Consider the following 16545-nt stretch of genomic DNA (forward strand, 5'->3'; position numbering starts at 1 on the left):
TAGTTAGAGTGCTGTGTGCTTTGTCGTCTGCCTTTCTCATAAGATTTCCTCGACAAGCAGTAGTTTTGCACCGGTGGTGTGAATCCATTTCCATCGCTGTAATGAAAGTTGACTCACCAATAATGCACAGTGTCCCTTTTTGGTGCCGGCAACGCCGCAGCCATCGCGAACAAGACCTTCCACGATCTGCACGAACGTGACCTCGCAGGCGAGCGGTGGAAACGCACGCCCATGGGCTCCCACCAGGGGAGAAATCGAGCACTGCTGTCAAGGAAGATGCTTAACTTAGAGATGACAATTGACGAATGGCCACTGGTCGTCGCCCTATAGTGTCAGTTGTAGGTGGCACAGGGGTTCCATGCAAACTGTGCTGCAGGGTGCCTATAGCATTCTGCTGCTGAGCATGGGGTCGCAGCTTCAATTTTCACTAGCCGGCGCTGCATTCTGAGAGGGGGGAACACAAAAGCGCTTGTGTACTTATATGTATGTGCACATTAAAGGACCCCAGGTGGTTTAATTTAATCTGGAGCACTCCACTACAGCGTTTCTCATAGCCCATTAAATCCCTTAATTTGATTTGATTTGAAATAAGTATTCTTGAAATTTTTTGGCATACGGGCTCCAGAGTTACATGAATAACAACCTGTGATTTGTATTGTATTATTGGTGGTTGATCAACTTCATCGTAAGCTAGCCTTATGTATGCTGCTAAATTTCAAGCTAGTAGTACACATTGTATAAAAATTAATTTTTTGCTTCACTTCTGTTTGATTTCACGCCAAAGATGAATGCTTTAATTTGAAAGTAACGTGCTCAAGCCTGTTCTTTCTTTTTTCTTTTTTCATCTTATTCACATTGTGTTTCCCTGTCTCTCCTTCAGTGACAAGGTGGCCATGGAGAAAATTGTCAAGTCTCTCGGTGTGACGCTGACAGCACGAGATACTCGACACAACGACCCTCGTGTCCAGCTTCAAGCCTTGTGCTCACAGTGGCTGCCACTGGCTGATGCCTTCTTAGGTAATGGTGCCTCATATCTGGAGGTGAGGCCTAATGACAAGGAGTGACCTTGACAGGAGAAAGAAAGCCACCTCCCAAACATCAGCATTGTTGCAGTACCTAATATCTGATAGGCAGTTTATTGACAGTGTCCTTCTAGGATGTTACGAGTTCAAGGAACGGCAAGGCCAAGCGTTGGCGATGCTGCTGGACAGAGGCGCATCTTTTTCTTCACAATTGCCCCCGCAAAAAAAGAGACATCCTGGCGACCTAAGAGGTTGGAGGCAGAGGTCTATGGTAGGGCTTTAAACACGCCACGTAAACAAGGTCGCGTCCACGCCAACGCATGTCGTTAGATGGAGAAAGAGGCGCAGTAAGAAAATTCACCGCGGATGTGCGCTCCAAGACACGGTAAGGCCCTTCGTACTTTCGGACGAGTTTCGAGGAAAGCTCAGGAGTTTGGCAAGGAACAGCCAGCCATGCAAGAGACCCTGAGGGATAAGTGGGATCTGGAAGTGAGTCAGCTCAGCAGAGATAGGCAAAAAGAGAAGTGATCTACGGATCACGGCGTTGTTCGGTGCCAATTGAGTCAAGGTCGAGAGATGACATGGAGTGAGTGCAAGTGATTCAGCTGGCTGAGTCTGGAGGCAGAGGTGAACGGGACAGGGCGTCTGCATCAGAGTGCTTGCGTCCGCAGCAGTAAACGACGCGTATATCGTGCTCCTAGATACGGAGTGTCCCAGCGTGCTAGGCGGCCAGATGGGTCTTTCAACGTGGCGAGCCAACAAAGGGCTTGGTGATCCGTTACTAGATGAGATGGGTGGCCGTATAAGTATGGGCGGAACTTGCCAAGCGCCCATACTTGAGCCAAGCACTCTTTTTCAGTTACACTGTAATTGGCTTCTCCTTTTGTCAGCGTGCGACTCGCATCGGCGACGACATATTCAGAGTAGCCGGGCTTGCGTTGCATGAGGACACCACCAAGACCGACCCCGCTGGTGGCTGTATGCACTTCTGTTGCAGCTGTCAGGTCAAAACGGCGAATAGGTGGAGATGACGCAGCGTAGCAAACGTGACATTGCATGCAGGGGACCAGGAGGAGAAGTCCGCGCCACCGCGTAGGAGCTGGGTCAAAGGCGACATGATCAATGCGAAATTTCGAACAAAGCGCCGGAAATATGAGCATAGGCCCACAAAACTGCGAAGCTCTTTGATGTTGGCAGACTTCTGGAACTCGGCGACTACACGAAGTTTCGCAGGGTCGGGTAGAACGCTGTGCTTGGACATGGTGTGACCTAAGATGGTCACACTATGCCCATGCCACATGAAAATGTCAGCATGCACGCAGTTTCCTCTTCCGGTACCAGCAAATCACCTCACAGGTCGTCGCATGCCACATTCAAAGCTATCACCCCAACCATTTGTAGTAAGTATGTTCGCCCATCTATTTAACAGCGCGTGTGGTGTAGTGCTGTTGGAAATACAGTCAAATCTCATAGTTGTACTTGCAGCGAAAAACGTCGTTAAATCGTGAATTTCATTAATCCCAGGTTTTTAAATGGAAAATGAGACATCCCCCCAATCATAGCAATTGCTACAAAGGAAACCCATACGGGTTCCTTGAAAGAACGCTTAGCAATAAAATCAACTTCACAAATTCCAGAGCATTCCTGGTGGATAGTATCGTGTTAGTAAGCACTTATAAACAAATCGAAAGAAGGTCGGGCCATAATAACACGGTTATGAGCTCTAGTGCGTGCAGTGCAGATCACGCTGAAAGCAATGCATCGGCGTGGCTCACGGCATCTGAGATTTGCGTGCCTTGCATCGCGCGACGCTGTAAATCTTGGGACGCCATGGCTGACCGCGCTTCGTGCCCACAGCAGGCCCCACAGATTAAAAACAAAAGTGTAAAAAAATACAGATATTCTTCCTGAGCACAAATATATATATATATATATATGTGAAGTCAGTTTCGCCAATGGTGAAGCACTGATGGCGATAGCAGAAAGATAACTACACATAGTAAGGTTCATAGTCTCCTCAGTGGCACGCACACTCAGACAAACGTTAACAGATCTCCCTCGATAACCACGATCTCGCTTGTCACAACGCAAGCGAGTACTTAGCACCGTGTCTCGGAATCTTGAGATTACCTGACCACCAACAGTAGACGCGAGGGAACCCAATGCGCACAAAGGCACAAACCGTTTGGGACCTGCCATTGCACTTGTGGCGGAGAGATTACCTCCTAGATACGGTGCGTGGCCCACACATGGTCGTGCGCATGGAGGAGACACGTGCGATAGGAAAAGAAGGCAGATAGGCACATGTTTCTGCCCCCCCATCCCCCTAGTGCATGCTTGATCGCATTACCACGCGTTCACTCCCTCCCCATCCCCCTTGCGCGAAAGTAATTTGTCAGCTCTCGTTTTTCTCCGAGCGCTGCAAGCTGTCGTGCGCCCCACCTCTGCAAGTTGTTTACCAACGCGACAAATGGCGCAGCGGTGTTTCCTGCCTACCATGTCGCGCGCGCTTCAACAGCATTTTTGCCACTCAAGCTCAAGCAAAAGAAAAAAAAAAATGCATCCGTTCGTGTCTAACGCCTTTTCCTTGTATACACGTCGTTGTGTATTTGCTGGCACCCCCCTTTTTCAAGTTCACTCAAGTTTTTCATATGGAAGGACGCTTGAACTAACTTTCACCTTGGGTGACATTTTTATAGTTTTTTTCCAGGATTTACTTGCCATACAGGCTCCAAGTACATGCGTGAAATGGCCGAAATCTTCGTTAAATCGAAACAGCATCACGAAATTACTTTGTTAAATCACGAATAAAAAATATTCGTTTTTAGATGAAACTAAGATCGGGAAATGAAAATAGTTTGTTACATCGTGAATTTCGTTAAATCGAGGTTCGTTTTATCGAGGTTTGACTGTGTACTGCATGCTTTTAATAGGCAATAACCCAGACGTGCCGCTGTTCCCTGCTACAGGTGGCACGTTTCGCTCTGGCAGCATAATATTCTCGGGTCGTAATGCTTGATTTCGTTTTGGTTTGCCGTCTGTCTTAGAAACACTACGCAATAAGAAAACAACAAAACACATCTCGTGCCGCTGGGACCACACCAGCTTGATGTGCGCTAGGGATCTCATGCCGCAACAATTCTCACCGAGTGGGCACGTTAAATCTTCCTGCCGAAATGCTGCTGACTCAGGCCGATTTCAAGAAACACAAATGAAAGCTTTCAGATGCTGTAAAAATGACAATGCGCATCTCAAGCCGCTTGGGCCTCACCAGCTTGGCGTGCACTTGGGCTACATCGATTTGTGCAATGCTTCGCTTTGTGTAGATGTCAACTATAGTTGAGCCTGCCCAATTTTTTAGTGAGATTGGATTGTACGTTTTCCCGGTTAGCACATTTTTTCTTGTGTTTCTTCCCCAGAACATATGAACAAGGCTCTACTGTATTTCTAAAATTTTTTCTGCAGCCGTAATGGTGCTGCAAGCGCACAACAATAACGCAAGCTGGGAACTTTATGCTAAAAGGCATCCATGCCGAGATATCCAGGGAGTGCGACCTGTTTGTTGATTGGGGCACCCTAAGTATGTGGCCCCTATTCTTAAACTTCCTATTGAGTGTATGTAGACACATGACTATGTTTGTCAATGGAATATGAGTGTGGTGGTTATGTATTGCCCTCATATTTAGTCAAACTTGTGTGTCATGGCCTATGACATTTCAAACATGGTGGAGGATGTACCACTACTACGTACACTCAACCAGACATCATGCTTTTAGGTTCCATCGTTCTGTCCAGGCTTTTGCTATCAATTCAGCCTGGCACAACATCCAGGCAGCTATATTTTTATGTAGCGCAGACAACTTGCATGGCCCTTTCAGCAGACTGGCATATAAATTAATGGTACAGATATTATTTCATGACTAAGAATTTGTATAGGAAAATTTCTTACTGATAAGTTATTATACTTTGTCTCTTTATCGTTTTCATTTAGAAATGACAATGCTGATTCCAAGTCCTGCTGAGCTTCCAGAAGCGAGAATTGAGTCCCTGATGTGTCCTCCATCTCGCTCATTTGATTCCCTTCCGGACGAGACCCGCAAGCTGAAAAAAGGTACGCTTTATGCTGCCCTTTAGGAATATCTTGATTCAAGTTCTTTGTGCTAATTTTGTGAACAACTACTAATGTGAAAATTGGGAATTATAAAGTGCCACTTGTGGGGTCTCACACGAGCTCTTGGGACAAAGGAACGACAACACACTAGTGCAAACAATGAAAAGGGCATTTATTGCACCTTTCATACACTAATGCCTGCTAGCCGAATTACTGCGCCGATGGGCGTGTGACAAATCGAGGAGGTCCGACTCACCGCGACTGGATAGTGAGCGAATATGTTCGCCCGTATGCTAGACACCAACGCCTAGCCTTTCACGTGTACAGTCACGCAAACGGTGGCACGTTAAAATGATTCGAGTTCGTCCATTCCTGTGTCGTGCTCCTAAGCCTTCTCAGGACAGTCCCGCGAAGCGGGTCAGCGCACGCGCGAAGTGTCCGTGTGCTGCTCACTGATCCCAAGCCAAAGAGGAAGCACCTTCTCCCTCTTGCACCCGCCATTAGGTGGCGTTAGCTGCGCAACACTAGCGCCATCTCTCATAATATGCCTTAGTCACACCGATGCCGCCGCAGTAAAGCTACGTGGTGAAGCCAGATTACAGGAGACGGGAGCCATGCGGGGAGAACAACATCAGTGGACGCGTGAGAGTCGTGCATCCCCACATCCCCCCAATCTTAAATCACTACATACTCTGGTGAAACATGTCAATACGGTCTAACATCAAAGCTAGCTTCGTGAACAAGAGGTAGTACGTGCAGCAGTGGCTGCGCCGAGGAAATGTTCATGCGCTGTCCATAACATGCGAGCCGACATTGCCTCTGGGGTACACCGCTGGCATCCGTTGGTCAAAGCACCAGCTCTGCAGAGTCTATGGCTCAACTCCAGGCCAGGACTTCGGGAATGGCAACGCAGTAGTCGGCACAAGCAAGCGTCGCTCGCGCCTACATACCCTGCTGGCGAGAGTCAAAGTAATCATTGGTGACTGCCGGCTCTTTTCCCAGCCGTAGAGGGTTGCGAGCCGGACACAGGTGGCCGCCAATGTCGCTGCACTGAACTGGCCACAGGCATCTCCATTTCCTGGGGTGGCTTGATCGTAGTCCGGGGCAGCAGTGCAGATGATGTGCAGGTGACAGAAAACCAGGGATGACTCGGCTCACGCTGCATACACTCGACGCACTTGACAAACACTAAAGTAGTGCAAGGGAGAGGAAATTCTGTATGCGCATTGCCCACGTGGTACGATGCTTAATTCGGCAAGCAAAAGATCAGGCAGCTACTCAGATGCTAAGTTCACGTGAACAAAGCTTGGTTTCTTGAGTCGAACAAATAATTTCAATTCTAGCGAGGCGAACTGCAGTGAGGGAAGCAAAGTGCGACACCTCAACGCCACGGTCCACCAGGTTGTGTCCCTCCACATGCGACAGGCAGCTTCGTAAAGCCTTAGGCCTAATGAGTCGCTACCCATACAACAACCTGTATCCAAAAACAACACCCAAAATGGCCGCAACACAGGCAGCTGCGAGGAGACGTCAGCTCTGTGAGGTGGTCCTACCCCGCTTGGTGGACACAGCATCTGAGTGAACGGCGCCCACAGTCCCAGACGGTGTCAGAGTGCCTGGTGCCAGGCTGCAATACCAGACAGCCCGTCCCTTTGCTGCCCTTTGCTGCCCCATCGGCGGCATCACACTTGAATGTTTTTCGCGTGAACTCAATCATAATTTTCGTTCTTCTTTTTTTTTCTAATATCAGCATGTGTGCCTATAACGAATGTTGAATTTAACAAAAGGATTTTCATGCAACATGTGACTTCAATATAGTGATGCTTTACTGCATGTGTTAAAATCTTACTGTGCAGTTGTTACAATGGTGGTCATTTTATTTATATTCATTGAAGCAACGATTCCACTCTCTTGTATAATTTGTGTTCTACATCTCATGTTTTTGTCCTTCTAACTTTGAACCTGTTTAGTCAAGTTTTCAAAATTTCTGACCAGCGTATTCGTTTACTATAGCTTTTCTAGATTGCTCACATTGTGATGAAGCTCCAGTGATTGTCTGCATCTCCAAAATGGTGGCAGTGGAAACAAAACAGCTTCCTGAAAACAGAACAAGGTTTGTCTTGCTTTCTTAGTTAATTTCTGTTTACTTAGTTGTAGGGTGTAGACTAACAGCATCATGTGGTTTTAGCGCTATTTGAAGAGTTAGGCTGGTTTACACTTGAGTGTGCAGAAACTATGCAAGGTGAGGACAGAAGTAAGGAAGGACAGGATGTGGTGCTGGATGGAGTAGAGCGTCAGAACCTGAAAGTCAAGGTTCTAGTTTCGATAGTAACTCAGATAATAAAGTGTTTCCAAAAGGTTGATGAAACGAAGGCACTGGTATTTTATTTATAAATGAATAATTAAAATAAAATAAAGGTGCCTTCTTTTTCATTAACCTTTTGGAAACAGTTGTTGTTGGCCTTTACATATTTGCATGTGTTTCTCTTTACATACTGTCATCCTCTCACATTTCACTTTTCCATACCTATACTCACGGACAACTTTCTGGGAAAATTAAGGAGAAGCTACAGAGGCAGAGTGCGCACAAGTAACAACACTCCTTAAAAATTCCCACATTCTCATCCGTGTTAAATTAAGCTGGCAAAGAGAAAACATAAACATCTTAGTTACAACAGCAAAATAAGACAAAGTACTCCACTGAGTGTTAAATTTTGTTCAGTTTCTTGCTTTTCTCTTCAACATTTGGGCACATGCAAAGCCGTTGCACGTGTGAGCTATGCTGATATAGTGTCTGGTCTAAAAAGCGCTGTCAAACTCTGCCAGGATACTTTGTGCAGTGACATGTGCAGAAGCTCCACCTCTGTAGCTTTCCCTTCATTGCCACAGGAGGTTCTCTGCAATTATATATGTGAGGTTCTGAACTGCTGGAATGCTTGCTGCTTATCCCAAGATACTGGCAGAAATATGCTGGGACCCAGGCAGTGTTACATGCCATTTTAGCTGACTTCCCACTGTATTTAGCATATTTTAAGCTTGTTTAGTGTTAGCGGCAGACTAGTGCATTTAGCAGAGATGGTGTAATTATTGCTTGATTTTGAATTGTGTTGTTAACAGATTTTTGCTGATTTCACAATATATTCACGAGATTCTAGTGGACATTGGATGTTGTTTCAATGGAACCTTTGAAAGCAAAAATGGTAGTGCTGACACATAGTGCCCATCTTTGGTAACATGAACGTTTAGCAGAAGTTTCTGATTATACAACTCATTCAACACATCGAATTTTGCTGTCAACGTAAGCAAATGTGGCACCACCATAATTACTATCTCTTAAATGTCCCTTACTAGTTTTCACGGTATAACAATCACAATTTCACTGATACTCGTGCTAATTCAAAACCACTATTTACTGCTATTTGGTCTCATCACTAGCTGATAATCTTCTTAGTTGACTTTTAATGTATCTGCAGAAATATTTTAGCGGATTCTAGCAGATTTCTAGTGACATTATAGTGAAATCTTTGGGAAACATTGTGCACGTGTGTTCCGCAGGCAACATTCAGAAACAGATTTTTATGGGTGCCTTAATATTAGCACACATTGTAAAAAATGTTACCTGCTGGCATATTAAATTTTTGTAATAACTGCACATTGTACAGGGTGCTGCAGTTAATGTTAGCCAGAACATTAAAAATTGTAGTGCAACCTGCGTTGACCGAGCTAATGCCATGTTTTAGAGCGGAAATCTTAGGCGCCCATTCTTGCGTAGAGCGTCGCCGTAACTGAGCGAATGAGCACAGCAAAGGATGAAAGAGCGAATGCGGAGTGCAGCAAGGGATGAAAGGCGACGATAGCAAAGAGAGTGCGAGGAGAAAAGCGGAGGAGGAAGGTATGGCGAAAGGGTGAGAAGAAAAGCGTAGGGCCACGCAAGACGTGTTCTGCAGCGATGATGGCTACAAGATGGCGCCAGAGTAGCACGCGCCGTTTGTTCACCGATAGCGCCATCGATGAGGCATACGGCAAGCGTGTCCACCGATACCATATATGGAAACAAAGCGCTGCATGAGCGGAGGTCTGTCTGCGGCGGCAACTGTGAATCGCGCCTACACATCACCCACGCACTGCCTCTCACTATGTCCCATTTACTGAGGAAGTCATGCCATACTTTGCTCTGTTTGCAACATACCGTTCAAGACATTGTCCGCACAAGCCAATATATCGGGAAATGAAAACACGTATAGAGCTGTGCTCTAATTTCGTATTGGGAGTATCGTAATCGTCAGTGAGTTTTTTTCACTTTTACTTCAGACTACTTTGAGTCTATCTATCCAGCCTCTTGCACTATCATGATGCCTTGTTATGTTTTTTTTTAACTGAGTATATATCAGGATATGCATGACATGACATGTATGTCATAATCTTGCCTCTTAAACCATCGTGATGCTGTCGTGATCATTTAATTGTGGATATATATACAGTCGAACTTCGATATAACAAAGTTGTACTTGCAGCAATATTTTGTTACTTCAAAGTTGTAAAGTTTCAGCAATAAAAATCATTTTTCCTGGAACATTTCTGGTGGATAATATCTTGTCAGTAACCACTTATAAACAATTTGCAAGGTCGGGCCATAATAGCATGGTTATGAATGCCAGCTAGCATGTGCGGTGCAGATCGCGTAGAGAGCAATGCATCGGCATGGCTCACGGCGTTTGAGATTAGCATGTTGCATCACGTGGTGTGGTAAATCTTGATCGCCATGGCTGACTGTGCTTAGTGCCTGCAGCTGTCATCAGATAGCACCCTCAAATGAAATAGAAAAGTAGAAGAAGATACGGATATTCGTCCTGAGAAAAAAAAAAGAAATGTCGCAGTTTCGCCATAAAGGCAGAGTATTGATGGTGATAGCAAAGAGACAAATTAATTTTGTAGTTTTATCGGTGTCACGCGCGCTCAGACAAAGTTCTCACTCAATGACCAAGAACACTTGTTAGCGCAACTTGAGCGAACGCTTCGCACCGTGCCTCCGAAACTTGAGATTACATGACCGCCAACACTATTACGCGCGGGAACAACAATATGCGCATCAAGGCACCAACCATCCCGGCTCTACCTTTGCACTTGCCGAAGATTACCTCCAAGTTACGGCGTGTGGCCAGAGATACGGTGCGTTGGCCACATATAGACAGCCATGCACAGCTACAACAAGGCTAGAGGAAAGGAGACGCGAGCGCTAGAGGGCGAGAGCAGATCCCCTGCCCCTCTCATTTTTAGCTTGTGATTGACCACGTTACTGCACGCTCACCTCTTCCCAACCCCATAGTGCTGAAGGAATTGTCAGCTCTCGTGTTTCTCCAAGCGCTTCGAGTTGCCGCTCGCCCCATGACCTCCACAAGTTGTTACGTGACAAATGGTGCAGCGGTGTATCTTGCATACTGCATCCAGCACGTGCGTGTCAACAGTGTTTTTTCCGCTCAAACTTTTCATGCGGAAGGACACTAGCAAACAACTTTTTCCTCGGCCAACATTTTTATAGTTTGATGCTATATTTACTAGCCATACAGGCTCCATGTACATGCTTGAAATGGCCAAAATCTTCATTAAATTGAAGCCGTGTCACAAAATTACTTTGTAAGATCATGGAAAAAATACAGTTCTCAATGGAACTAAGAGGGGAAGTGAAAACAGTTCGTTACATCGCGAATTTTGTTATATCAAAATTCATTAGGATATTCATGACATGCATGCATCACAGGACATGAGTGACATGTTCATGATGTCATATTGCTTTTATCGTCACATGGAGGCTTTGCATAGACACGTTCACCAATCTTGTAACTCTGAAGAGCCCTGAATGATGCTCGATAGCCAGCTCCCTGCAAAATGCTTAACATTATATTGACTCCCACAGTATCTGGGAAGTCAGTAATATTTTTATTGCGATAGCAATTATATGAACACTCCAAGTGGATTTCTGCCGGTGGCAGCACCGGCGCCGTCGCCATGAGGTTCCGTATAAAGCCCAAGGGAGATGAAATCGTTGCCGCGCGTCGTATACTGTATGTGCACGTGAAAGCATGTGAGGGACACGCGCTTTCACGGAGAGCGAACGCATGGTGGAGAGTAAACACTACATCTTCTGTTGCGCGAAAGGCCGTGGGGGGATGTGAGGGAGGGAGGGGGCCAACGTTGTGCTGCGGCACCAAGTGCGTATCTTGTGACCGGGCACAAGGGGAAGTGGCGACTCAATCTCGCACACGAAAGGAGGAAAGTGGGAAGGTACTGTAGGGGGAGGGGGTGCGGCTTCTACCATCAACTGCATACTTGTACTTTGCGCGGCTGCGGGAGGTCGCGCGCACTGTATCTTGAAAGCGATCTGCACCTGGCTAATACCTTTATATGCACTGTGCTTTCGCCGCTTAGTTTCCGTTGAAGCGATAGACTGCACAAACCTTCGGTCACTGCTCCTGCCGCGCTTGCTCCCGCCAGCGTTTTGACAGCGGTTGTGTGCGGTCATCGAGTGGATCTATTCATGTTTGTTTGTGTGCACTGACACCATGCTTGTTAATTCAGTTATTACAACTACTATCTTTACTCCGTATAGCTCTCTACTAATTTGCTATCGCAATTGATGCTCCGCCTTTCGGGCAAAACTGCGACTTTTTTTTGTTGTTGTTTTTAAAGCAGAGAGCTTTAGGTCATCATTAAAAGCATCAGATCAAATTCTTTGCATCATGCTTTCTTGAAAAGAAAGTCCATGGAAGCAAGAAATTATCCTGTGGGGACCAGCCAGTGGGCTGTCACTGCCCTGATCTCAAATGTGTCTCTGAAAGTGGGCGCCTTATCATTGCAACAGGACATTGATTGTGCTGGCAGCCACATAATTTTTTTTTCCAACCGCTCTTCTAAATAAAACAATAGGTGAGTGAGGGCACTTATAACGCATTCACTGTAGACTATTATGACGCTGTCACTTTGATGAATGCTCTTAACCAGCAATAGAGCCAGGATGACTTCGTTAGGGCACTTTTGACTGTGCAGTTGTTACGGTGGGAAGTATTTAAACAATTTTATAGCGAAATGACTAGCTGCCATACACAGTGCATCCCAAGTTGTGCAAGCTGGCTGTTATGACCACTGCATCAGTTTTGTGTGAACAGGTTCGATTGTTATTTCATGAGAGATCGGCCAACATTAGTTGGGACACCCTGTATACTCTGTAAAGTGATAACCAAGTACTTCAGTCAACTTAAGCTTCTGATTCATTTATGCATTTTAGTAACAGCCAAGCTCAAGCGGCTAACTCGCTCTGCTCTCTTTCAATTCATTATGGAATGGTTCTGTTGTGTTATTGGTGTCTCTTTCAGTTAGTCCTTGAACAACCCATTTCACTGCACAATATAATCATGACTTGAGCACCCAGCACAACACTGCTGATCATTCATTGTTGTCACGTATCCTTAATTGAATCATTCAATGAGGAACTTCAGCTGGTTATCCCCTCTTACAATCATGTTTCTTGCAGGGTGCTCAGTCTTGAAGAGATTGCTCAGCGAAGGGAGCAAGCTCGGCAGCGTCATGCAGAGCGAATGGCCTTGGCTGCAGTGGACTCTGTTTCAACACCTGATGCGCAGAAGAATGGTGATGCTGGTGGGAACTGAGACTTTCTCATATTTTTCCCGTGCTTATATTAGATCAGTGAAATCTAATGTAGGCTTTTTGTTTCTACTTGACACAAACCACAAAAGCTTGTTCTTTTTTTTTTCTGTCTTACAACCTGCTTAGGCTAGATTTGACATTTGGCAAGTTTAGTCAGTCTTTCATCATCCATTAGGTGGTGTCCAAAACATGGTGTCTATGATGTGTTTGCGGCTCCGCAATTGCTTCTGGTGCACGCAGTCAGCTAAAGCATGACCTTTATGATGAAATTTTTTTTACGCAAAGATCTGCCGCAGGGGCGGGGATTCGGACCACCTTTTATGGTGCTTTCATTCAACATTTCATTGTCACAAATTAATGAAAAATTAAAATTTTTGTTTTTGTAAGATCCTAGCAGCAGAAGCCGTCATGTCAAATCATACATCGCAGGTTTGTTAGTGTGCGTGTGACTATACTTCTTGTGCTTCTTAAAGCAGCAGTTCGGGAGGAGGATATGCCTCAAGAGAGTGACGAGGACAACTCTACATTCATAGCATTCGGCCGTGTGTTCAGTGGCACTCTGAAACGCGGCCAGCAAGTATATGTGCTTGGCCCAAAGCATGACCCTGTGAAATTCCTTGAGAAGGTAAGTTTAATTTAGTTTAACCATTACTTTAATTTCCACGTGTTTCCTTTGGTGGCATAAATACAGTTGCTCTGTTATGCCTTGCAGGCTGTGACTGTTGATCCTGCTCTGAGGCTGAAGGACTTAGGCCCAGAGGAACATGTCACCGTAGCAACTGTAGAGAAGCTTTATCTGCTTATGGGAAGGGAACTGGAGCAGCTGAACTGTGTTCCTGCAGGGAATATTCTTGGTGAGCCCTTGTTCAAGTGTTTGCTTGAATTGTGCACCAATGTTAAGAGGACACTTTGGCTCGGAAGCTCCTATCTCTTCATGGGAAGGGAGAAATTGCTTTTCTTGGCAACCACCGTGCCGATTCTCATGAGGTTTGTTGCATTTAAAAGAAGTTAAAATCTCGCGACTGTAGAAAGCATCTCCTTTAGCTATCCTGTCATTTCTTTTTTTTTTTTCAAGAATTGTTGAAAATTGCAAGATTGCAATAATCTCGGGTACTTAGTTTCCAACTCTGTTACTCAACAATGAAAAACGATATCACAATTCCGCAAACTGCACCTAATAACACATATAAAGAGGACAATATTTATGTATTATACACCACTTCGAACTATACCACTATAATTTCAGAGCACGTAGGACCTTTGCAAAACCCTCGTAAACGTTGTAACAATTTCACGTAAGCTGTAATTTTATATTATCAGATTTGTCTGCTTAAAATGCCCTAACAGATACAGCTTACAGAACTGTGATTTCTGTTTTTGGTGCAGATTTACATATTGAAGTTGTTCCTTGGGAAGGCCGAAAATAGGCGTTTTTGATTGGAGGGGACGGTGTTCAATGCATTCACTCACCTTTAAAGTGACAACTAAAGGCAAATATTAAGTCAACGTGAACTGCTAGAATACCACTCCAGAAACCTCGCAGTGCATGTTTTGTGCCAACAAAAGACTTCATTTAAGAGAAAATCATATCTGAAGGGTCCACATACCTTTAGTACAATTCAAATCGCCCACCCCCGAGCAGGGGAGTGGTGACATTGCATACGCCATCACCGCCCTTTACTGCTGTCGGTGAGGGAAACGGTGCCCCACAGATGGCGCTACAATTTTTTGCATAAAACGCAAACGCACTGATATGGAGAAACCAAGCCAAGACGGTTGGATTCACTGTTGCAGCTGTTTTCGGTCAAGTGGCATGGACCAATCAGGCATTCGACAATATCACATGTATGTGGAATTCTCTGCTACTTGCAGTTTGTGAGAGTTTCACAAGCCAGCAAAACCAGTGCAGCACTACCCCATAACGAAACTACTGAAATGCGAAAGCGTGGGCAGTGCAGAGTCGCGTAAAACGAAACCTTACGACCACTCGCGTCGTTGTCAAGGGTTACATCAATTAGTTGTTTTTTTTTAATAAAGATTAAGTAGAACTGAATAAGTAGCATTTTCATCCGTCTTATAATGCAATGCAATGACCTTTTTATTACGAGAGGTTGAGTGCTAGTTACAGAATTATAAAGAGGAGTGCCTACGTCATCGGGCTAGTACGAGGGTGAATAAGAAAGTCTTTGCCTCTATTTTTAATTAGCCAAAATAAGGTACATACGAGTAATTACAAATATACGTACTATTCTACGTGCCTTACACTATTTTCCCACATAATCCCCATACCAGTTCAGACTTTTGTCCTATCACAGCACTAAACTTGAGATGCCCTGTGGTAGAATTCTTCTGGCTGACTGTGGAACCACCGTTGGACTGCTGTCTTGGCTTCACGGCCTTTTGCGAACTCACAACACCACCACTCCACACTTCTCAAAGCGAGACACCTTTCCCCATACGTGGGCTGCATTTCCCTGTAGATTTCGATGGGCATTCGTCCCTTGCTCCATAGAAAACGAATCACACTTTGTTGCTCGTATGCCATGTACGCGTGAAGCACAACCACTATCTTCAACAACTGACAGCAGCGCTGTGCCGCAGAGCTACCGGCAGATAAGGCTGGGCTGGTCCAAGAATTTACAGGGTGCGTACAGGTCCTTGAAATCCTTGAAAACCCTTGAAATTGAAAAGTGCATTTTCAAGGCCCTTGAAAGTCCTGGAATTTTTTTCCTTCCTTGAAAATCCTTGAATTTCGTGAGCAATGCACTTGGATATTGGCATTGCGACCTCCTTTCTGTGGTAGATCGGCGTTGGTCTGACAAACTCCCTATTTCAAAAACAATACGCCGGTGCGAGCACACATGGTTCCGTTTTGCAGAACTGCGCGGAAAAAATAAAAGGCTTTACTGCGTCAGACCGCGAACGGAGCGAGAGACCCATGCCACACTTCGGTGCTGGCTCGGCTGGCAGTGTTTACGCTGCTTTCCTCACCCTACTATATGTTTCACACCACGCCCTTCGGTCTGCCTTGTCCCACTTTCACTCTTGCGCGCGAGGTGAAGCTAGTGAAGCTAAAGAGAGCTATTGTGGAGCAACTGGTGCACGGTGCACGGTGCCTTTGGGTGGAGGTTTGTTATAATATTATGATAATATAGTATAAGTGAAATAACATTATGCTGAATGTTTTGGAAATGGTTAATAAACCAACTCAGCTAATACTGCAGAAGCCTGAGCAGCTGTTGTGAGTGTTCATTGCGTTAAGTTTTAATATTGCGGACTTGAGAAATGATCAAGGGACAAGACATGTTTTACAAAATTGCAATATTCATCTATTTTGTATAATATAATGGATGTGTAGCAAGAATGGTTTGGAAATGTTCGGTAAACTTGCCCAGTTAATACTGGAGAAGTCAGAGTAGCTGTTGGAAACATTATGTTTTGTGAACTTTTTTTTTTGGTATTGTTGTGAACTTTCAAAATGATCAGGACTAGACATTATTTATATCATTGGGATATACATTTATTTCTTTTTATTTTAGTGCAATAAACATAGGCTAAATGTTTTGAATATTTTTGGTTAACATTACCCAGCCTATACTGGAGAAATCTCAGCCGCTGTTGTAAGCGTTCATTTTGTGTTGATCTGGAGAAGTTATCAAGGCTAGACATTTTTATTATAATTGTGATATACATTTATTTATTGTAAGTGCAATAAAACGGCTTTTTTGGACATGTTAAGAGTAAAGAAAT

General features: G+C 44.9%; 1 protein-coding gene across 3 annotated transcripts in view; it reads left to right on the top strand.

Moving 5' to 3' along the window:
- The window catches only part of LOC119442386 (elongation factor-like GTPase 1), a 150554-nt gene that overhangs the window by 15858 nt on the left and 118151 nt on the right, over window positions 1-16545 (top strand). Inside the window, exons 10-15 of one of the 3 annotated variants that reach the window (XM_037707245.2) lie at window positions 881-1017; window positions 5014-5133; window positions 7147-7246; window positions 12662-12786; window positions 13269-13420; window positions 13508-13649. In XM_037707245.2, coding sequence (XP_037563173.1) covers window positions 881-1017; window positions 5014-5133; window positions 7147-7246; window positions 12662-12786; window positions 13269-13420; window positions 13508-13649 — 776 coding nt within the window. The remainder of the gene's footprint in view (window positions 1-880; window positions 1018-5013; window positions 5134-7146; window positions 7247-12661; window positions 12787-13268; window positions 13421-13507; window positions 13650-16545) is intronic. The other 2 variants (XM_037707246.2, XM_037707247.2) reach the window with 2 other exon arrangements.

Source organism: Dermacentor silvarum, chromosome 2, assembly GCF_013339745.2.
Source record: "Dermacentor silvarum isolate Dsil-2018 chromosome 2, BIME_Dsil_1.4, whole genome shotgun sequence".
Taxonomy (NCBI): Eukaryota; Metazoa; Arthropoda; class Arachnida; order Ixodida; family Ixodidae; genus Dermacentor; species Dermacentor silvarum.